Source organism: Tetrao urogallus (assembly GCF_951394365.1).
Source record: "Tetrao urogallus genome assembly, chromosome: Z".
NCBI classification, from domain to species: domain Eukaryota; kingdom Metazoa; phylum Chordata; class Aves; order Galliformes; family Phasianidae; genus Tetrao; species Tetrao urogallus.
The window spans coordinates 51,262,714-51,287,561 of NC_136816.1; the positions used below are offsets into that span (position 1 = coordinate 51,262,714).

The 24,848-nt window shown below is 34.9% G+C and overlaps 1 protein-coding gene across 1 annotated transcript; it reads left to right on the top strand.

The window, feature by feature from the left end:
* Window positions 1–5: 5 nt before the first annotated feature.
* Window positions 6–23,863, top strand: POLK (DNA polymerase kappa; the record flags this gene model as incomplete). The annotated part of the gene is made up of 15 exons (XM_079548477.1): window positions 6–148; window positions 2,089–2,267; window positions 3,543–3,662; window positions 7,240–7,392; window positions 7,743–7,874; window positions 8,878–9,031; window positions 10,437–10,652; window positions 13,829–13,953; window positions 14,140–14,306; window positions 16,036–16,068; window positions 17,951–18,047; window positions 20,898–21,069; window positions 21,919–22,884; window positions 23,598–23,649; window positions 23,779–23,863. The coding sequence occupies exons 1-15, from the start codon at window positions 64–66 to the stop codon at window positions 23,861–23,863; spliced, it is 2,736 nt and encodes a 911-aa protein (XP_079404603.1). The 5' UTR covers window positions 6–63.
* Window positions 23,864–24,848: the final 985 nt, after the last annotated feature.

The window sequence follows — 24,848 nt, forward strand, 5'->3', positions numbered from 1 at the left end:
GCTTTATGAATGAGGAGGAGAAAGATTTGTACGTGCTAGAGGTAAAGAGACTTTTTCAGAAGTATGGGACCAGAGTCTGGAATGGGAAGCAATAACTGTGTTCATGCCAAGTTCTTGAAGAGAAGGAGTGATAAAAGAACCAGGGGAAGTAAGGAAGGGTAATTTACCCTGAGGAAAGTGTTTATTTGCAGTTATGCCTACTGCTTACCATAGATTGAAAGTAATGCTGGAAATACCGAGTAGCTAATTGAAGTGGCATGAACTCAAGATGAAACTTGGAACTGAAGTATGCAATGCAGGTTTTTGTTTTTTTTCCCTTTTGGCTTTTGTCTAGCAGTCCTGTTACAGGCTCCGGTAAGTGGAAGAATAATGACAGTGTTTGTCATTGTGGTCTTTTGTTTGATAGACACACACTAGAGCTATGAAGCCTTTCCCAATCCCTGCTGACTGTTCAGTAGCGCTAGAGCTACAGCAGTGCCAAGAGCTAGAATCTCTATCTGAATCTCCAAGTACTTTCTATTCCTTGAAATGCAACAAGCAGTATAAACAAATACAACATTACTTAGCTGGTCTTGTGTCTTTGGAAGGTGTCATACAAAACAATCTGAATTGGTAGAATGTGATTAAAAATTGGGTATTTGTGGCAGAACTTTTAAAATGTGTGGCTTTACTTCTAATTTCATTTGAGTAGTGTATTTCAGGAGGTGACTGTCATGAACATAACAACACTGCACCATTAGTGTAAAATAAGTCACCCATGTGGTTCTTTTATCACACACACACACACAAAAAATAGCTTTAAACTGAAAAATGCATAATAACATTTTTCAGTATGGTCAATAGTGAGATCCACATAAGTCCTTCAGTAGTTAAAGCAGCATTTAAAAATACCTTCTAGAAAAAATGTCACACTCTTAGATTTATGTAGTTTATGGTTGTGTTTAACAGAGCTGCTGTAAGAGCCTGAAAGGATGTGACTTCTCCTAGCAGGAAGGGCTCGTGTCACAGGGAGCAGCTTGAAGGGGAAGTTTAGGAGCGAACATTCTTCCTGCATGAAAGTAAAGCTGAAACTGTTCATTAGTCAACAGCTTAGGATAGGAAGAAAGTACTTCTGTATGCTTTTCCAGTAACAAATTTGCATTCTGTTTTTCAACCCAATATCAGTCTTGGATCCTGCATATTTTAATGTGGTAGAAATGCGACCACAAGATTGTGCTCCAGAAGGCAGCTTTTGTTTGTTCAGTTTAAGATCAGCTTTTTATCTAAACAGTGTATTTAGATGGAAAAGTTCAGCTGTTCACTTTTGTAAGGCATAAGGGAAGATGTCACATATCAGAAGTACCTGTGCATGTAAGAAATTACATATGGCAGCAATTGAGTAGTAAAAGTTTGGTATGCTCTGTTAGTTGGATGCTATGGCTCTATGAATTAATGGAGAAAAAGAATGCAGGAATTTTTCCCTGAAGTAAACAATGAAGATTTATTCAAAGTTGTTAATTGAAGCCGTCTGTTTTTCAAAAGATGAGCTGTAATTCAAGCAGAAGTTTTGAATTTGAGCTAGAAATTACTGGGAAAATTTATATGGCACACCTCAAGCAGGAATGAGGACTAAATGAATGATGATCTTCCACAATTTAAAATCATTATGTTTTTTTGTTTGTTTGTTTGTTTGCTTTTGGAAAGTAATGCAGCTTACTGTGTTTAAGATATTACTGTTTGTTCTGATGGGATTGCATACAGGGATAAGTCTCGTGTGTGACATGAGATGCTAACCTTTACTGAAGCTGATGAAGCACAATTATTTCTGGTAAGGGGACTTTTGAAAGTTTGTGTTTTAGTTACTAAAGAAGTAAAACCTTATTGTTTCCAAAGACTGATAATGGCTTTATTTGGTGATTATTAGGTGATTTATTTGGTGATTAGAAGGTCAGCCACTTTACACAAATATGTCTTCATATTTGTGATGTATGTGTTGTTTTCATGAACAAATATACAGCAAATGAGTTCTACAAATTACTTTTGTATTGTTCAGCTGGAACTTAGAAACAAGTACATAACTTAAATTCTTTTCTCTTTTCTTCTTTCCAGGTACTAAATCTCAGGAAAGATATTGGTCTTCGGAAAGTACTATGGACAACGGGAAAAATGCTGGTAACAGCTCTTATAATGGTGGAGCTCTGCTTAGAATGGGCCTCAATGATAACAAAGCTGGAATGCAAGGTTTGGATAAAGAGAAAATTAATAAAATCATCATGGAAGCTTCCAAGGTTGGTTTGAATGTATTTATTTATTTATTTTTCCTTGCCAGCATTTCTACTCATATCTCCTTTCCCATAATAGATAAAGTTGATGGGAATGGATTTTTAATGTTTTCAGTAGAATTCCTTTGTCCTTTCCTTTTTGTCCTTTGTCTCAAGTGATTCTTGAGAGGGGTGGCTAGTAGCATGCAGTTTTGTGCCAAAGATACACAAAAGAAATCACACCTCTACAAAGCACTGGAATATTAGTGCTCTTACTTTTTTCTTAAAGGGCCGGCAGATGCGACTATACGGGGATAACACTTCATTCAGGCAGCTCTATATTTTTTTTCTTTTTCTTTCATGAATGTTTATTTCATTTGATGTTACTATATCCCAAGGTTATTTGCATAGTATTTTTGCTCAGGAATTTGTGTGTCACTCTATTATGTCCAAACCATACCAAGCTTACCACAGTGGTAAGAAAGTGTTTTTTGTTGGTGCTTTACACACTCTGGAGTAAACTCAGGGATGGGGAACGTGCTAGAAAAAGCATTTATTTAGCAAGCATACTTTACTTGTGTTTCCACTTCAACAGTACTATATGTAGTGTTAAGACTCTTGTTGATATAGATGTTTCCTCTCCTTATTGTGTCCATTATTTCTTGAAAAGTTAGCTCTTTGTCAGAAATATGTTCATAATTACATATGGAGAAGTTATTTCTCAGGGACAGTTACTGTTTAATCACCTGTGTTGAAATGGAATGAACTGTGAAAAGGGCTTTCAAAAACCAATAATAGGTTTCTTTGTATTAGGATACATTTCTGTAAGTAAAGCAGGAGAACGTAATGCCATGTATGGATCAAGAAATCTGAAAATAAGCTTTGATTCTTTCTGAAACTTTCCTTCTTTTTTAGTTCTTTCAAAATTAAACTTACAAACTCTATCCACAGTTCTGCTATGGTAAGATTTTACATAATTTTGACTTTGAAATACTGCAGGGGATCTCAGAGAAGAACTTCTTTAATAAGTCTTAAATACTGGGCAGTTCTTCATCCTAACATTTTCTTATTGAATTCTTTCAGCAAGACTTAACAAGTCATGCTTGATTGCTGAGGGGAAAAAAGATGATGTGTATGTCTGATATTGAAAGAAAACATCAATCTCTCTTGTTTATCAGCTGTCTGAAAATCCAAAGTATTCATTACTGTGTTTCACACTTTCTATATTTAAAGATCAAATTTTTACTTTACTAGATGAAAAGACAAATTAAAACCTTACAGTTTTTTGTAATTTTCTTCCAGGGCTCCAAATTTTATGAAAACGAGCTCAAAAAAGATCAACAAGTTAACCAACGAATTGAGAAAATGATGCAGCTTAAGGAGAAAATTACACAACAGCAGCTATTGAAAGCACGGTTGCAGGTAATAATCCTGTACATTTTTATTTTATTTTATTTTATTTTATTTTATTTTATTTTGAGAAGATGATGCATAAACTTTTTGATGGGATTTAATTTACTGCATTAAATTTTGTTGATAAGCACAGCATTTGATACTGTTTACACGTCAGTCATGCAAGTAAATTTTGTACAGTGATTTAAGGATGTAAGTGTAATAAAACATTCCTAGAAAAAGATTAAGTAAGTTTTAAAACATACATGATTTTTTTTTTTTTTAAATTAGAATTCTTCATTCTTGTCCTTCTAAATCCAGACAGTTTGAAGGGATATCATTATGGTTTCTGGAACAGCTTTATTAAGTACTTAGTTAATAAATAAAATAGTATTCTTCAGTTTTAGAAAATATGTATTTTTATGTTAATGAGCCTCAATGAAATGAAGATGGTCAGAGCTTTCAGCTCCTTCCGGTTAACATATTCTTTATCTATGCTTTGTAATGGAAGGTAAGAAGTCAGGTGAAATACATGTGTCCTAAACTAGAAGGATGGAGGGACTATTATTCTTTTCATATGCTAATAGTAGATAACAATATCCTAAATCGTTCTCTATGTTAGATATTGTTAGAAGAAAACTACAACAGGTTGCACACTACATTTGTAGACAGGCGTAATTAAAGTTACTTGTAGTGGCTTAATTCACTTCCTTTCTGATTTGTACAGTGATTCAGTCTTTAATTACATGATTGCATGCCGTTTTTCTCTAATAGGATTCCTGTTTCATTCAGTGTGCAGTACAGACACAGTTCAGTGAGTGAGCAATTATTTACTGTTGTCCTCATTGCTCAGTGGATGGCCCCAAGGCTTATTTGTTCTACACTAGACTAATCCAGCTTTAAATGTAGAATTACTGTCTTCTTCATAGGCTTTTCTGTGTTGTACACTACGTATTGAAAATTCTTTAAATTATTCTTGCAAAACTCCAGCAAAGTAGTGTGATATTTTTATTATGTAGATGAGAAGCTGAGGTGTATTTCCCGAGCTGTTTTCTCAACCTTCAATGTCTGAGGTCACCTTTGTCCTACATTAGTTCCTTAATACAATCTGTGTAGTACTTAATCAGCTTCTCTAAATTTTTCAGATACAGGTATACCTAAGTCTCATTATCATCTTTAGCTTTCTTCCTATCGCTTTCTTTATTTCAGTCACACTCTTCATTTCAATACTGCCTTCCTGAAATACTGTGAAAGAACTTGTTCTCCTAGAATGTGTAACTAGATGTTTTGGAATTACAGACATATACATATATTTGGAAATATATGCATATATCTGCATGCATGCTGCAAGTTTTCATCTTCAAGTTAAGTCTTGTTTGTAGGGTGCTTAGAGACTGAGATACAGCTTCCTAAGCTGGCAATCCATACAGGATCTCTAATGTAAAATCAAAGCAATAAAAAAAATTTCTCACTTACTGATTTGTTGGACAAAATCTGGGTCATATCCTGGAAACAGTAGCATAAATGAAACACAGTCTGCAACATTTACTGTCTTTCTCACCACTGGGGTGTGTTTGAAGAGGTAATTTGAAGTTCTAATAAATGCCATTTTCTATTAAGGGAAGTATATTACCATGCTGCATTATACAGTTCTTAATTTCTGAAAATTTCTCTGTAACAGATTTAGATTATGCTGATCACTTAGAGTGGAACTGCTTGAGATTCCAAAGAAGTTAACAGTACTTTAAGAAGTATCCAGCTGTTATCAGATTGTCAAGCTGTTCTCATGATGCTTGCTAGTTTTATCCCTGTGTGGTTTATCATAGATGTTTATTCTGTAAATAGTTAGTGTTGTCCCAAAAAGTACTATTTGTTTTTTCTTCAATCCTGTCAAATAGCTTTACAAACATAAAATAAATCTTGAATAGTGTTTTAATATCTTAATTTGATTATGCAGTTTAAGATAGGAATCGTGTGTCTTGCATATTTTACGTTCTCCAACAGTGTAAGAAACTTTTTTTTCCCATGTGTTGCATTATGTAAATAGCTAGTAAATAGTGAATAGTAAATAGTAAATAGCCTGCATCAACTTTCAGTTGGGCCCTTAATTTCTCTAAACTAGTATGTTCAGCCTTGGGGAGCATACTGTATTCTTCTGTATGGAATAGCCTACCTTGAGGTCCTGTTTCACCTCTACAGCGAAGGTGGACCAAAGAAGAGAAAAGACTAAGTAAGTCATTATTCAGCAATTTGTTCGGGACATTCAAAGCCACTTGTCTTTGTTCAAGTATCTTCAGCCTCAAAGGCTGAGATTTTAGATTAGTTTTTTGTTTATTTTATTAAGTAGCTCTGTGAGGGAAAAAAAGAGCAACAAGGAACAACTCTTGCAGTGACTGGGCAAATTGCACATAACTGTTCCTTTTCAAGACCATAAAATAATTACAGTTGAGCCAGAGACATTTCTGTGATGGTACCTTGATTTCACAAATGTTTGTGAACGTCCTTGTTCTTTGCACACAGAGTGAAACTTATTTTCCTTTTCACTACATGCATTTCTTGAGCTCTAATGTGTGTGAAGCTCACTGTTTCTTTTCTAATCGCAACAACTTTTTGTTTGTGTAAATAGAGGTTAGCATAGTCATTGGTATGATTAGGCAATCATAGTTTGATAGCACTTCCTTTGTTCTCCTTTTTTGATATTTTCTCTTTTGCTTCTAGACTGTTGTATGGTAATGACAACATAGTCACCTTAAGTCAGTAGGTCTTAAAAATTTTCTATTAAGTAATACACTCATACTTTCTAGTGACACTCACGCACTTCATACTGCATTCGTAGTTGAATGATATTTCAGAAACAAGCACAAAGTCTCCTGCTCTCTCAATAAAAGAATGCAAATAAATTAAGAAAAACAATTTAAAGTATTTTTGTGGAGAAGCCTATGTCTGACTGATTCAGAACACTGAGGGACTGATCAAACCCACAACCTACTTGTAGGAGAAAAATCTTTAACTCCTGAAGAGAAACAAAGTACTTTCTAACTCTTTTCTATGTACAATCTTTAGAAGTTGCCATACTGTTCTGCTTGCAGTCCAGCCTTTTAATACATATTCCTGTAACAAATGCTGAAGAATTTTACAAAGGTATTAACAGCAGCTTTCTTTGCAGTAAATGAAACTGTCTGAGACCTTGTTTCTCACAAAGTAAGATTGACTGTACTGCCTTTTGAGTTGCTGGTCTTTTTTCATGTGAAAAATTTGAGCCAATTCCCTGAAGAGTGATAGGTTCAGCTAGGTGTATTGGAAATTCACATTCTATTAATGTATTTTCATCTGTTTGTTTATTTTTTAAATAATGTCTGTGACAATAGCTGAAGCAGCATCTTCATCCCAGTTACTGTCTGAATTTGTTTGTTTTTTTTTTCCCACTGGTGAGGAGTTTGTTGCTTTTTGTACCATTTGCTCTAGCAGTGTTTTAGGCAAGTGTCACCAGAAACGTGTTTTTTTTCTTAAACAGCATGCCATGTACATCGAAATTATTGAAATCGTGTGTACTTTTGAACTTCTGCAAGGTTAACAGTTTTTTTAATTATTACTTTATTTTGTTCAGGTGGACAAACTTGTGATGGAACTGGAACAGAGTCGCAACCTTAGTTGTACTATTGTACACATTGACATGGATGCCTTCTATGCAGCTGTGGAAATGAGGGACAATCCAGAGCTGAAGGAAAAGCCTATTGCAGTGGGATCAATGAGCATGTTGGTAAGACCAAATGTCAAGCTAATATAGAAATTAATTGCATTAATCTAAAAATGTGATAAAACGTACAATAATAGCATATAATAAAGAGAAGTTTCATGACTTTCTGGAAAAAATAACAGGAATGGTAGAGGAAGTGTCTATTCTAGACCACGTTAAGCTGAACTTTGTTTTTCAATAGAAAGTGTAATAATGAAAGGGTGCGAACAGACCAGAGAGGGGAAAAGAATATATTATTTTCATCCTATTCACTCTTTTCTGTGTGCAGTTCCATGATCAGAATTTGATTTAACATTAAGTGTTATTGAGTAAACCTTGATTACCAAATACTAAACTTCTTCTCTTCTTCCAAGTCCACCTCAAACTACCATGCTAGGAGATTTGGTGTACGTGCAGCCATGCCCGGATTTATTGCCAAAAAGCTGTGTCCACATCTAACTATAGTACCGTTAAACTTTGAAAAATACAGAAAAGTGAGTAAAGAGGTAAGTCTGGAAAAATGAAAAATATTCTAACTAAAGATGGGTGTACTTTGTTTTAGACTTTATCAGTTTTAGATAATATGAGATGTGGCAGCTTAAATGTTACATTAGAACATGTTTGAACCTGTTAAGAATCTTGGATTTCGCAACACATATACATCATTTGTTGTTTGATGGTAGTAAAGTATTAAAAGTTACAGTTGTTTTGGTTTTATATTTATGATTTTTTTGAGATTTGGATTTATTTTGCTTCGTTAGCAAAAACTGAGCAGTGAATTTTATCATTAATTGTTTAAGGGAAGATGAGATGCATATGATCAAATATTGTGATTCCTAATAATTGGAGCTAAACTTATAAAATATAATGCAGTCAAATTTTCCTTCTTGCTAAAAAATAAAAAATAATAATAAAAGGGAGGGAAGGGGTGAAGAGAAGCAGTAAAATGAGAGATTTTATTTGTCCTATTAATTTAATATATTGTTTTGGAGGATGCACTCAAAATTAATAATTTTGGAGTAAGGTTTGCTATTGGCTCTGACTGGAGCTCTTAAACTGCTGCTATACCAAATTGTTTGACTATGATTTAAAATGTGGGCTTTTCTTATGCTTTGCGTATCTGATGTGTGACAGACAGTGCAGGTAGATAAACCAGCTAACGTGCTCCTTCTCAACTTCTGTCAGTTTCCTGGATTCCCAGAGTTGTGTTCAATTACTTACAGCAGCGACTGTGAACCTAATGCCAATGGAGTGCTTATTCACCGAGCTTAGTGACCTGTACAGTAAAACACCATGTCGGAACCACTTTTCTTGCTCAGTATTGATGTCTTGGTACTTGAGAGAAGTAGTGCTATAATTTTGCAATATCAATAAATTATTTGCTCTATAAATGTCTTTAATGGTGAATGGTCATCTTGAGTTTTCAGAGTATGTTTGTTCACCTAATGATTGTTCATCAAGATCTGTTTTTACAGCAAAGATTTAAACTTTCTCTATACATTCATGAAGGTTAAAGAGATACTGGCTGAATATGATCCCCATTTTATGCCTATGGGCCTAGATGAAGCCTACCTGAATGTAACAGAACACTTGGAGGAAAGATTGCACTGGCCTGAAGATAAAAGAAGATACTTTTTGAACACAGAAAACACTACAGAAAAAAGTAAGCAAAGTACTCTCTTCTTTTGCTTATACCGTATACTTCAGAAAAGCAGCTCCCATGGAAAGTACACATATCTAAGTGCATCCTTTGTAATTCTTTATGCTATCTACCTCAGATTTCTTAGGTTATAAGTTCACTTTCTCTACAAAAGCCGTGCTGATGGCAGTTAGGATTTAGAGATGTAGATTTTTAACTTGTGAGTACATATGTGTGTAAAGTGGTGACAGGTTTACCATACCCAGTTGCATGTTTTAGCTACGTATTTTGTCTTTACAATTCAAAACTGTAATTTTGCAAATAAATAGTAATAATCTTGTGACCTAAGGAAGTATAGAATAAATAAGTAAATTGATTGTTCTGAAGATTATTTACAATTTGCTAAAGTGTTTTCTAGAATGAAATACTGCAATGAGTTCTGTACATCAGAAATGTGAGAAATTATCTGCAAAGCAAACATGTATAAGCTCTATTAAGATGATTTTGCAAGACTAGAACTCTTCAAAGAAATATGGTAATGCTACAGAAATATGGTAATGCTTAAAGATATGTCTGGATTTCACATGGCTCTAGAAGGTGGAGTTCGATCCACACCCACAACTGTGAAACCAATTAGGAATAGTAAAAAAGGAGTCAAGTAAATGGTTGATTGAAGTGCAAAGTGGATAGCTTGTACTATTATATTAAAAAATTATCCAAATAGCTATTAAGAGGATAACGAAAGAAGCTGTACTGAAAAACATTAGTAGATGAGAAGAAAACAAACTGGCATTGTCTATGCAAATTAAATACCACTGATATGTAATGATGTGTCTCTTCATACTTATCTGCTGTTTTCTTTTCCTACCACGTGCAGCACTGAGAATGTGAAAGTGTAATAGAAAAGTTTGTATTCAGACAAAGGGCTGCTGTCATTCCTAGTTCTATGATGACTGAAGCTGAAGATTTGAAACTTACCAGATTGGCTATTCTAGAACCAGAAATTTTGCATTATGCTAGTATCATTAGAAAATACTGAGGGGAAAAAAAAGCACAGAAGATTTTAATTCCCATGAAAAAAGGGAGCATCTGGGCTTCTCTATGATATGAAACACAAGTAATGCCAAAATGTTTGTGTTTTTCTGCTATCACAGCACCAGGCATTAAACCTCAGTGCTTTTCTGGAAGTGAAGCCGTCTCCTAGCCATTTCTAATCTCAGCCAAGTATAATCTTACAAAGAATAAACTGTGACTCTCCTTTCTTCAAATGAAAATGCAATGTAATCATTCTAGCTAAATAAGCATACATTTCTGTTAAACAGAAAGAACAGAATTGCTAATAAACTATTTTTCCCTACTACAGAGGAAAATTAATGAAATAGATGCTGTATATATATTGATTAATTGCTTGTGTATTTATCTGATACAGATAAAGAGGATATAAGCATATCTGGCAGACTGAATATAGATGGATACTCTTCTTCACCAGAGCTGTTTGAAGATGGCACATCTGTAATGGATGATCACTCTGGACAAAGATATCAGTCACTGAAAAATGTAGTTGTGTTTGGAACCTCTGCAGAAGAAGCTGTGAAGGAAATTCGCTTCAGGATTGAGCAGAAAACTCAACTGACTGCTAGTGCAGGTATTCAAACACATATAAATAATAATCCTTTCTGTTTCCATAGTGTGTTGTACACTAATCTCAGGGGATGTTGCAGGCTCAAGAAATAAGTATTGCCACAGCATTCTCGTGCTGCAAAGAAATATGCCTCTTTTGCAATTCTGTAAAAACTGTCTTTCAGGTCATTAATGAAACCTTATATGTATCAAAGCCATTCCTCTATTTTTTAAATCATATAAGTCGTTCTTTATGCTTCTTTTGTCTTGAAATGGAAGTAATGTAGAGACAGGACAAGGGGAAATGGCCTCAAGTTGCGCCAGGGTAAGTTTAGGCTGGATATCAGGAAACACTTCTTCACAGAAAGGGTTGTTAAGCACTGGAATAGGCTCTTCAGAGGGGTGGTTGAGTCACCATCCCTGGTTATGTTTAAAAAACTATTTGGATGTGGTGCTCAGGGACATGATTTAGCGGAGGGTTGTTAGAGTTAGGGTAGGATGGTTAGGTTGTGGTTGGACTCGATGGTCTTGAAGGTCTTTTCCAACCTGAGTGATTCTATGATTCTATGATTCTAAGTGAATTGGGGAACTCAGGAATTATTAGCACTGCTGATACTTGTTTTAGTGCCTCATGTAAATTGTTATAATACACTTATGGCTATAGTGTAATCCATTACTGCTTTCTGAATTGGTTTTAGCTTGAAGAACAGATCAGTTATTGCTACCTCTAGCAATCTTGCCACACTGTTCCTTTTGTTCCTTTTAATACAATATTGAAATTAACTTAAAGGATGATTCTTAGGGAAGTAAATGTAAGTTAATAAAATATTGAGAAGGTTATTTGCCATCCAAGCTTCCTGTCTTCAGGCAACCTACCTGTAAGCATTGATAATCTGCCTTAGATGTTCAAATAAATAAATTAAATAAATAAAGTAAGTAAGTAAGTAAGTAAGTATGTTCCTACTAATCTAGTTTGGATGGCATTCAAAGAGCTTTGTGAACCAGGTCTGTGAGGCATCAGGGAAAGCTGAACTTTATGAAGCAGGTAAGTGTGAAGGCCAGGGAAATGTCAAAAGCAAGCAGAGGTAAAATAGGTAGTAGAAACAAACAGATGAGATTGCCCCATATGTTGTAAGTAGTAGCAAAAAAATAATTTTGATCTTCTGAAATGTTTTCCATGAAGGATAAAATACTGCTAATGATGCTTTTATAAATGCATCAAAATGAAACATGGTTAGAAGGCTAATGGAAAAATTCTGATCAGCAATAGTGAAAGAAAATTACTTCCACCATCCAGACCGTGGATGTATAATCTCTGAGCTCTGGGCTTCACTGAAAGAAGAAGTTGGGCCATTAATAAAATACGTATTATGGTTAACGTGTGTAACTAACAAAATAACCTCTTTTATTTTTCAGTAGTTTTTATAAAAACGTTTAAAAAAAAAAGTCAACAAAACCATAAAACTAGTCGGTTGTTTGACCTTGTTTTTGTGAAACTGATTTCATTGTCTGGTTCAGTGGAAGTGGCTATGATTTTTAGTAAGTGCTCAAAGTGCTTGTCAGATTTTTGATCTGATTTTACTCTTCCTGTGCATCATCCTTGAAAAAATTGTTCAGGAATGTACATACTGCCAAAAAGTGATTACATGAATAAGATGTGATTGTGAGGTATATTTTTCTATGTTAAGATAGGCCTTATAAAAGTCTAGTAAAGAGAAGTGACCACATTTTACTTTGAGTTGAATGCCTGACTGCAATTCTATACATTTGATTTGAAAATTCACAGGTAATACATGTGAGAACTGAAAATGGAGTTGTGAGTATTCAAAAAAAGCTGATGTTTCTTTGGAAAACTTGAAATCTATTTTCAAATTTCTTTATCAAGCTCAAAAACAAAGCACATATTTTTCCAATGTTCACAGGACTATGTTTACCCACTGTATCACAGTGCATACAATTATTTGCCATATCTCAGGTTTGCTGTAATTTGTTTCATTGTGAACGCCGCTGTGTGTTGAAATATAACATGGATAAGTTCACCTTGAAGGTGCTTATGTAACTTGTTTAAATGAACTGTCAAATCCACCAAAAAGCATTGTAAATTATTCTAAGCTTTTTGCGATCTTACGAGGCATTTGAAATGATAAAATTTGTCAGCACTGCATGAGTGTGCTGGATATTTCATCTGCAGTGAAAATGTCAATTTACTACAGTGTTTTATGAAATAACATAAGCCCAATTTTAATAATAAGAAAATTTGCACGTCTGCTTGATTCAAAAAAGTATGCCCTCACAGGCGTAACACCTGTAGCTAAGTTGAAATATCATTATCAGCAATCACTGCCTTTTATTCACTAAGTGGCACAAGCGAATTTAATGAGTAGTACATGTGATTTTAAATTAACCTGAGTGCGTGTGATGGGCATGAGAGGCAGAGCTAGCACTGCAGTGTGCCTTTCTTGTTTCCACCTATGCAGTTGATGCTTGAGCTGTGTGCAGTCCACTCATGAAAAATATTGCTAAGCATTTTTTTTTATTTAATTGTTTTGCTAACTGATCCTATAGTTTGTTTGTAAAGCTATTTACTTTTCTAGAAAGGAGCAATGCCTACTTATTTCTTCGAAGTAGGACCAATGGAATATTTATGTATTTTTTAATTCTAAGTAATTTTCTATCAGTGGTAGTCCAGAAAATACTAGGTTAGTAAATTTTATCATAATACATTGAGTCTTTTTTTCTGAACTACAAGCAATACAAACAATACAACTACAATAACACCTTTACATTGAAATTTATTGTAACTGCTGTTGTAAGAATTTTCTTTTCTCTTACTGTAATCACTTCAATAGTCATAAAATCATTCAGTCATGTAATGGATATTATTTTTGAGACGCTTGATATCTAACCCCTCCTGACTGATTAGCACACGTTCTGTTAGCCTTTTTCAAAATAGTAGGTACGCTCGATCTGATGCATCAATTATTTTTAAACTGTCGCATGTATTTATTTTCTCACAAGTTTATTACTATTGGTTTTTTTTCTTTTTTTCTTTTCCCCAGAATTCCAAGAAATCTGCTTATTATTAGTTACCATTTCTCTTTTGCTTTTACCAAATGTGTAGGCTACTCTTACGCTTTTAAATAATGGACGATTAAAATTGCAGTCTTGTATTTTTCAATATTTTCTTTCTTTGTGTTTAAGGAATTGCTCCAAATACAATGTTAGCAAAAATGTGCAGTGATCGTAATAAACCTAATGGACAATGCAGAATTTCTCCAGAGCGACAAGCAGTTCTAGACTTCATAAAAGATTTGCCCATTAGAAAGGTAAGAGGTACTATTATACATTTATTATACAATGATTTATATTTCTGATGTTTTAAAACCAAGATTTCTCCAGAAAGAAAAAAAAAATTCTAAGTAATATGCCCAGTTTTTTCTTAGTACTGGATCCGCAAATGGTAATTTCCATTTTAATGTGTGCTTGTTTGTTTGTTTGTTTTTTCCTCCCAGGTGCCAGGTATAGGAAAAGTAACAGAGAAGATGTTAAAAGCCCTTGGAATTGTGACTTGCTCAGAACTTTACCAGCAGAGGGCACTGCTTTCTCTTCTTTTTTCAGAAGCATCTTGGCGTAGTTTCTTGGATATCTCTCTTGGGCTGGGTTCAACACATTTGGAAAAGTACGCTTTGGTTTTGTTGCTTTTATATTTCTACTGCTTACATTTTGCTAAATGTTTCCATGTATGTTTTATATAATTTACATTTTAAGGTACACTATGTAGACAGACCAAAAAATACTATGAAAATTAGGCTTGTGTGCAACATATGAAATTTAATAAGTCTTTTAAAGAGGAAGTTGTGTGTATGTGTATTTTATTAACCAAGTCAGCACTATTTATTGTAGTGATAATAAATATATCTATATATTAGATATCTATCTATCTATCTAAGTATATTACAATACACAATATAATATATCTTAACATATAATATACTATTATACTAGGTACTAACATACTATAAGATTAATATATAGTTTAGGATAATATCATAATTATTAAAATAACTGAAGAGGTAATAGTTACTTATCCAAAGCAGAGATGTTCAGTCATGTTTCTTTTATGAAAATAATACACCTTCACCATTTTTTATTATCTGATTGTATTGGAAATCATATTGGTGGTAAACTGTCATGTTTCTATTGAAAGTAAATAATTTTTCTGTGTCTCCTCTCATTTTTATGTTCAAATCTATAATAACGTAGGAGTTTATGAGAATAGAACTGAAGATTTCAAATTTTTTTTTCATATCTGTTGTTATGAGATTCATTACTGAGTAGATTTTTATTCTTTTGTTTGGATGGGAGAAATAATTTTTACCAGTAAATCTGTCTTTTCAATTGTGTATACCTCATTTCTAAGCCTGCCCTGGATACAAATACACAGCACTTAATTTTAAAAATCATAGCACTTTGCTATTTGGAATTTTAGGAACCAGTATTTCTAATTAGGGATTGAGTCCTTTCTTGTCAATATTACATCCATAAATATCCTTCTGTCCTTTCAAAAGTTATAAAATTCTATCAAAAAATGACCATGATTTGATTTTATTAGGAATTCACTTCCAAAGTACCTTCTGAAAAACGTATTCCTCCTTACTTCCTTTACTCCTCTGACAATAGTAGATCTTATACTTTTCCTTTTGTAGGCAAGTAATGTTCTACCGTGAATGCTTCTGAAAATAAAAAAAAATACAGCAAATTGATGACTTGAAAGAAAACATGCAGTAGGGTTCACTTTGTGAAGCTGACTTGAATAAAATCAGATTGTTACATTTGTTTCTGCTATGATAATGCAACCTCAAATGCTCCTTTAAAATCAGCAGACTTTCTTTCCTTATTCACCCTGTTGTAGATGTTGTATCACAGTCTGTGATAAAACATGTCAAAAATTAAGATTATCACTGCAAAAGAAATTTAGGCAGAAATTTAGGTAGAAAGCAAATTAAACCTTCAGACAAACAAGTATTCTTACATGTGTAGTACGTTTGGGATTTTACTAGCAGTATTTGTGTTATATCTCGGAGAAACAGAATCAGATTTTTATTTAGTTTTCAGATAACTTTTTTGATAAGAGACAAAAGGTTTATTTTGCAAACTGGTAAGTCTTACATCTGTAGGTTTTATTATATATTATATTGCCATATTTATCAAGTGATATATATATATCTTGTCTACACTCAGTCAAGCTTAATGTACAAGATTTGCTGAATATAATATTCAGATTTTACAGAGAAGTTTGCTGTTATTTATTGAAGCATGATTGAAGTTGACTCAGAGTCTGGTGAAAAGGTAAAAATTACTGGTAAAGTGAGTATATTAATTTGTTTTCTTTTTGTTGTTTTTTTAAGGGATGGAGAAAGAAAAAGTATGAGCACTGAAAGGTATATCATTTGACCTTGATGTCCTGATGTGTACGGTTTTGTTAGTCATATAAATTCATTGTGTATTTACATATGTTATAAAGCTAACAAAGCTCACATTCGGGCTCCATCCTCACCCCATCCCCTTTTGGCTTCACAATATTCTGGAAGTACTCCTTCTTTGTTTTCTGTTTTCTCATCATCTGCTTCTCTTTGAGCCATAATGTAGAGTGGAAACATTTACTGTTTTATATTTCAGTTCAATGCCAATAGCAATCTAGTAGCCTGCAGTCAGGTGGATAGCCTGTATAATGCAGTGAAGTCTTGAAAGGCCCTAATTTTGCAGGGATTGCTGAGATGTTTCCTTGTGTGTTATTTCTTACTAATTTAGCACTCCTTCAGAAGGCAACATGTTAGTTTAAAAAGGTGAGGTTTTGGAAAGAAATTACTGCAAAGAGAATCTGCATGTAACTGTAGTAATTATCCTGCCCTCATCTTAGAAAATAAGGAAAAATTAATATTCCTATTGAGACGTCATAATTTGGGGCAATGTTGGTAAGGATTTCCTCCTAATACCTAATCTAAATCTCCCCTCTTTTAGTTTAAAACTGTTTTCCCTTGTCCTATCACTATCTGCTGTTGCTCTCCAATTTTTTTTACAAACCCCATTAAATATTAGATGGCAATATCTCCCTTCTCCAAACTGACCAAATTCAGCCCAGTCATATGCTGGTTTGCAGGCTGATAGATAATCTGAGTAGGCTATTACCTTTCTGTGTTCTATACCTTCCTTTGTTCTCTCTGAACAAAGATCTGGTTAGATGAGAGACATCAGTGGGCTGCTGGGATCATGCAGCTAGTTTATATGAAAGAAAGAGGGGTGTTTGAAATTGCAGTGTCTCTATCTTTCCCCCCTTCCAAACTTCCAAATCCTGTAGCTTCCCATATACTACAGGATTGCAATGCTGTAAATCACTGCAGTGTTACCTATGTAACATCAGTTACATCTTGGTTAATGGACCACAGTAAAATAATCAGTCTGTTAGTTTGGCAGCATGCAAACATTCCTAGGGGAATGTGAATCTTGAGAGGGGATGGCTATGCTGTAAACGTGAATGTAACTTTGGGACATGAGAAGTAGTGCAACTGTAAGGACTTTGCACTCATAAAAATATAAAGCCTGAAATGAAACAGTGGAATTGTGAAACTTTTCCAGAAACATCTAAAGGCTGTAAGTTTTGATTCTAGTGTGCCTTAAAACCACGACTAACAGCAACTTCCTTTTCCTTGTGTTAGTCCTAAAAAGCAGATACGTTAATGGGAAAAACAATGCTTCAGTTCCCCTGATGAGAAGCTCTAACAGCATTTTTGGCAGAAAGCTAGTTTTTCATCCTCTGTGACTATACATAATTATCCTAGCTGGCATATTTTTCTTTCTATCTGCATTATTTATTTCTAACACTTGGCTCTGATGTTGACTTTCTAATCTTCTCTTTCTTCTGATGTTACACTGCAGTGTACAAAGGAGATTACATACAAATTACTTTGCTGCCTCTGTGAATTCAGTTGATATTAACATTCTCCCTTGCAAATATTTAAACATTAATGACTTTAAATCTTATTTATTTTCAACTACTGCATGAGAAGTTGAGCTGCTGAATTATTTCATTATTTGAGGGGTTTAACAAATATCTTTAAGCACATAAATGTGCAAGAATCTTTTAGTACAGTATTTGTATCAGTATTTTTTTAATCTTTTTATATCTTTGAAGTAAACACTCAAACCCCATGAAACTTTCTTTTGATGTAGACTTGTTCAAGTGTTAAAGAAAAACAAACAACATTTACATGGCAGCAAGCTTTAGGATTCATATCGAATAAAGATACTTTTTCTTTATCTTAGAACATTCAGTGAAATTAACACGGCAGAAGATCAGTACAACTTGTGTCGAGAACTCTGCAGAGAACTTGCCCAGGACTTACAGAAAGAGGGACTGAAGGTATTTTTTGTTTTATTTACTTTGAAAAGGATACCACTTTCCACTCAAAATGTGTTAGTGGTATGAATCATCATCACTTCATGCAGTCTATCTTCAGGAAATTATCTTCATTCATTTGCAGCTAGTTTGAATGTTTTAGAGTTTTGATTTTGTTCAGATGGATATTTAATAATAAGTTTAGAAAAACTTACTTCAACTAACTAAGCTACAGAATATCTTAAAATTTGTTGCTAATGGCAATGCTAATAAATATGAGAGCTGCTAAAAGGAATCTGTTGCCTATGAGCTGTACTCTGGTCAATCATAGAATCATGAAGTCAACAAGGTTCGAACCTCCAAGATTGTCCAGTCCAACTGTCCACCTAATGTCAGTATTTCCTCACTAAACCATGTCTTCTAGTACATCTACACCTCTCTTGAACTCTTCCAGGGATAGTGACTCAATCACCTTCCTGGACAGCCTGTTCCAGTGCCAAACCACTCTTCTGGAGAAGGAATTACTCCTAACATCCAACCAGAATCTCCCCTTGCACATCTTGAGACTATCGCCTCTAGTCTGTTGCTAGTTATGTGGGAGAAAAGGCCAACTCCCACTTTGCCATAATGTCCTCTCAGGTCATTGTAGAGAGAAATAAGGTCTTGCCTGAGTCTCCTGCAGACTAAACAGTCCCAGTTCTGTCAGCCTCTCCTCATCAGACTTGTGCTCCAGACCCCTCACCTTCTCTAGACAAGCTCCGGTACCTTGATGTCTTTCTTGTAGTAGGGGGCCTAAAACTGAATGCAGTACTTGAGGTGCTGCCTCACCAGAGCTGAGTACAGGGGAGGATCATTTCCCTGTTCCTACTGGCAATACTATTTCTCATACAAGCCAGGATGCCATTGGCCTTCTTGGCCACCTGGGCACACTGCTGGCTCATGTTCAGCCAAGCATCAACCAACACCTTCAGGTCTATTTCTTCCTCACAGCCTTCCAGCCACCAGCCCCAAGTGTACAGTATTGCCAGGGGGATTATTGTGGCCATAGTGCCTAGGATCTGGGACTTGGCTTTTGCCCATGTGGATTCCTCTGTAGGGCCTTCCTAGTTCCAGACAGATCAACACTTTCTCCCAGCTTGGTGTCACTGGCAAACTTAGTGAGGGTGCACTCAACCCCCTTGTCCATGTCATCAATAAAGACATTGGATTGGACAGGACAGGCCCCAGTACCAACCCCTGGGAAAGACCACTCGTGACTGGTTGCCAGCTGGACTTAGCTCCATTCACCACCAATCACATAATTCTAATATATTTAAAATGCTGTTTCTCTCCTATCTTTATGTAGGATCCAGTAGATAACCAGCAGTATGGTTTAAAAAGCTCACATGTTCCCAGTTTGCAGAAAAGTTAGTCATTCCACTCAATGTATGAGTGATATGAACAGCCTCTGTATTCCTTCTCCCAAATTTCTTTTTATGAGGGCTGCTGTGAATTTAATGCATAATATTTGATGATGTTGTCTCATGACATTAGAGGCAGATGCTGGTGGTATGGCAGTAGAGAGTTTGAACCTTCCCACCATATTCCTTTACATTTTGTTGGTGTGTGACAGATGACAACAGAGGGGCAAAATGAACAGGAGTTACAGGAAAGAAATGGACAGACTTTTTAGCAGGGTCTGTGGTGACAGAGCAAGGAGAAATGGCTTCAGGCTCAAAGACATAAGATTTAGGTTGGACCTTTAAAGATCCCTTCCACCTCTAAGGATTCTATGATTCTGTGAAAATGGTATCTAATATGGAAGTCTGTCTGAAGCAAGGGTGTGGAACTGAATTCCTCCTTTTGGAAAAAATTGTACGCATTAACAGTCATCAACACTTGCTGAACATTTCTGGAAACCTAACAGTGGATGTGAGCACAGTGATGTAGTGTATGGCACATGTCAGTAGTGGTGACAGCAACATCAAAGACAAGACATGTTCTGGACAGCTGTGTGGATTTTTATGAGCACAGCATGCCAGGCCTTGATAACTGCTGGCAAAAATACATAGCTAATAGTGGTGACTATGGAGAAAAATGTTGGTTTGTGCCTGAGAATTTCTCTATCAGATAGTGTCCTTGTGCTCTTTGTAGATTTTGTAATTTTTATGGAAATAAATAGGAAGCATTACTTTTGGAGCAACATTTGTATTTTTTTGAAAGAAAGACTTCTGTAATGGTCTTTCTGGTAAAGCAAGGAGTAACATTCAAGACCTAAAAGACTTCCTACTAGTTCTCTTCTGCTATAAATGATTGTCTCAGTAGGTGTCAGGTTGAAAGAGAAATCAACAGCAAATAGGTCAAAGAAGTAAGCTTACAAAGGCACCAAACACAAGGAGTGCCACTAATTTTTGTTTGGATGGTCATTCCAAATCACAATTGTCATGGAAGGTGTTGCCAGAGAATATTTGTGCCGAACAGAGGTGTTATGTGTTGCTCTGACAACACTGAGGAAGGATCCTTAATAGGGTATTACTTACACATCCTTAATAGTTTTCCCAGCAAAACTTAGATACCTGGTGCTGAAAGTTTATGAGCAAGGAAATAATTTTTAGTAGACCACGTAGATGTTGTGCCTGCAGCCACATGCACTGTTGGCAGAAGTCTTCTGGGGACCACAGCCAACTGACCTATTTTAGAAAATTTTATTTTGGCAGTAGTTTAAGAGCAAGTGTTAAATCTTACCGATAAATTTTTGGCAGTAACTTACTGCACACAGACGAAAAGAAGGTCTTGACTGTGGCGTTAAGGCCCTTACAGAGGTGCTGTGTTTGTATTTCTGTGTGTGCCGTATAAGATATGTATAACTGGTTTGTTTGTTTTTTTTTTTAATAGGGTAAAACTGTTACCTTAAAGCTAAAGAATGTGAACTTTGAAGTAAAAACAAGAGCTTCAACTGTGCTGTCTTCTGTTTCTGCTGAGGATGAAATATTTGCTGTTGCGAAGATGTTGTTAGGAACAGAAATTGATAGTGTTGCTCCTCACCCTTTAAGGATAAGACTTATGGGTAAAACTTTTTTCAGAATTAGATCACATAGCATATGGAAATAATGGACTGTCTTCTAAAGTAAACCTTTATATAATATGAATGGATTTATCCTTTCTCCATTACCCTAGTGGTTTTTGCAAAGTGAAATGGCTTTAGAGTGCTGAGTAGTAACTCTGGAATGTCTTACTAATTGAAGCTGTACCTTTCCTACTACCTGATAGTTCTGGAACAGTATAAACATTGGCAGGAGAGTAGAATCTTAACTGCATTGCAGTTCTTAATTCTGCGGACTTAAAAAGGTTTTTAAATATGCTTTGCCTCGCAGCAACAATTTACTTCCATACATAACCCCTTTTAGTAACAAATACATTAAATAGAACTGCTTAGAAATTTGAAGATGCTAAGTTCTGTAAGAAATTTGAAAAATTCTGTCAAAATTAATTCTGTGTTTTGATTCTAAGGCCTGTGATTTTGGGTGTGAGTCATTCAATAAAGTATAAAATCTAGTTGTCTATAATATCAGAATGTGCTGAAGGGAAAAAAAATAATTTGATGGGGAAACTTGATGTGAATCTGTCTTTTGGACTGAATTTTACGTAACTGTGTTAAGTTTATAGCCTCACATTATCATACAAGGAGTTAATACTTTTGGGTATTAAAATTAAAAATAAAGTTGGACGAGTTTTCAGGTCTGATAGAAGTGCATGTATCTCGTGATCTGTTGTTAGCATTTGCAGGCTCCTTAACCTCTCTTTATAGGGAAAAACATTCATATATTGAGTGAATGTTCACCTCAAAAAGGTGTTAAGTAAGTATCAAATTTTAAAAATGTTCATATTTAAAATTGTAACTTTTTTTGTTCACTAGGTGTACGAGTATCAGGATTTCTAAGTGAAGAAGAGAAGAAATACCAACAAAAAAGCATTAAAAGCTTCTTAAAATCAGGAAAAGAACTTGATTTTCCAAGGCTTCAGCCAGGGAAACCCAATCGAGAAAATCTCACAAAAACCTCAGAAGCATCTTCCAAAGGAAGTTTTTTTGATAAAAAGCGAGCTGCAAGGCAACTAAACTGTAATAATAATGTTTTTCCAAATGAAAGTGTAGGTAAGCAGCACTTTTGTGGTGTAAACTCATCAGCAAATTTTGTGGAAGAAGCAAATAAGGTCACAAACTTGCAGAAGTCTAACATATGTGAGATCTTCACGTGCCCTGTTTGTTTTGAGGAGCAAAGTAGTGTTAATTTGGAAGAGATTAATAGGCATATTGATGAATGTCTTGCTGGCAGTCTAGTTAAAGATACTGTGGAAATATCAAAAAATGACATTTCAAGAGAAAATACTTCTAACTTCTTATCACACTGCAAAAATGAAAATATTGACGATTGTAAAGAAAATATAACAACAGATCAATTAGCAGGAACAGGCCAGTCAGCAAGTACATCTGAAAACTCTTCTGGCAACAGCAAAGAGAAAAAATTCACTCAGATAGTCTCAGAAAAACCTCACAGAGAAAAACTGCCTTGTGATCTCATTGATATTCCTAGAAATGCAAGCATAAAACAGTGTCTGTTTCCCAAAAGAAATTCACAGGAGAATGCAAAACAGTTCGGAAGGACAGATCATACAGAAGGAACTAGTTCATCCTGTTCTTTTGAAACCAAAGAAGACAGTGTTCTTGTTTGTCCAGTTTGTAATTCAGAACAGAAAACCACCAGCCTTGTGTCATTTAACAGACATGTAGATGTCTGCTTAAACAAAGGCCTTATCCAGGAGCTGACAGAAAAAGATGATTGTTCTGCTAAGACTTCTGATACAGAAAATTCAATCAGAGTTGGTGAGTAGGCACATTAAGATATCTTTGGTTATTCACATTATCTACTTGTATAATGCCAATAATCTATAGTTGTAGCTGTACACTTTTAACTTTTCAAGACATTTCAAGATATTCATTGGAGTAATATCTGTGTGAGAGAAAACACCTCTATTTAAAAGATGTCAGATCAGTTTTATTGACAAACAAGGTTTCTGAATGAGGTGTTAGTTACATAATGCACTCTAATTTGCAGCGGTGGTAATGTAGGAATTACTTGTCATTTCTGTAAATCCTGTCTGCTCATTGTAACCATGATCAGATTGGTGTTTGTGAGGTTACTGAAATTTAGGTGAAAATTACTGAAAATGTCATTAATCTAGATCATTTCAGAGGTTCAGTTGACAGAAAAGTGTAATTAATGTACTGGCTAAAACAGAGGTTGTGAGCATAAAGGCAGGCACTGCTAATGTGATGTTCTTCCAGTAAAACTTGTCCTATAGCTGTACCTACAACATGCTAAACCCATAGCCTGTTTACTCAAGTAGTTTCTCTTTTCAATGAAGCGTTAATCATTGGCCAGATTCAGTTCCAGTATTGTCGAATTAAAAAAAAAAAAAAAAAGGAAAATCTTTATCCAAAACTGCTCTTGCAAAAGTTCTGCTATGTATATGATTTCTGCATTGTTCTTAATTTACTGAAGTAATACATTTTTATTGTTTCCAATTACTCCTCAGGAGGGTTAGACAGAGGACAGCAGTGCACAAAACCATTACAAGGAACAAAAAGGTAAGGTTATTCTGAAAACTAAGTACTCAACTCATATTTTAAAGTATTGAAGTTAAGAAAAAAAAATAGTTTTAATGTTCTATAAATATCTATTGTATACATATATATTAATTTTATTTTTACTTTTAGGTCTGGACTAACAACTTCACAGTCAGCATCAAAAAAGGCTAAATCAATCAATTCCAAGCACACAATTGAAATGTTTTTTAAATGACAGTGGAGCAGTGTACTTCATATGAAGTATTTCATAGCCTTTTATGACTGCATATTAATTTAGCATTGGTGGTAGGCCGGATTCAGATGAAATTTGGCTGGATTCACATCGGAGCCATTGTATGCTTATCATGCTCTCTAAAAAGAATGATATGTGAGGTAGAAGAAGAGATATAACTGAGGTAATCCAATTTTTTGGAAAATAATACTTTTTTAGCTTATGAGAAATGAAATTGCTAGCACTTAAGAGTTCTGTTATATTGAACATGTGAAACTTTGTTAGAGTCACATGCAGTCTCATGTATTGTCTCTGCTGTTCAACAAAATGAAACAGGTTCATTAGAGCTGCCATGGAGCAGATCTGCATGGCAAGCACCTGAGAAAGAGGGTCTCATGAGGTGGAATGTCACATTGGGCTTGCTGATGTCCCCCTTCGAAGATTGATCTGTCACCCTGTCTGCAAGGCAGTGAGTTAGCAACCGTAGTTGCTCAAGTTAAAACTTCCTTGGACAATCAAACACCAAATTAATTTGTGTGATAACATAGAAGAGCCAAGCTACTTCATTTCAGATCTTGTGAAGGTCTGTCTTGTCACTGGACCAAACACTGGTTGGTCAAAAAAGAAGAATTCAGAGCACAGCCAAACTTTTATTGTTATCACTGAAAATTACTTCAGTATGAGGTGATGGACCCACCCTGAAGGGCTCTCTGTGATGAGATGCAGGATGCCTTTGCTTGATACTAAAAATGTTAATAAACTGGATGATTAGAGGATTCTTCCAGAGTAGTTGAACAAATGCTGTTTGATCCTTGACCTCTCCAAGGGGACTGAGAACTTCAGTTGTCTTTGCTGTTGTTAAATTGTACCTGTTGGTAGGGCTAAATTTAATATAAATCAGTGTGCAATAATAATGATGTATAAATATGTGCAATATGCTAAAATGAAGTATTCTTACTGTTTATCTATCTTTATTTAAAATTGTTTT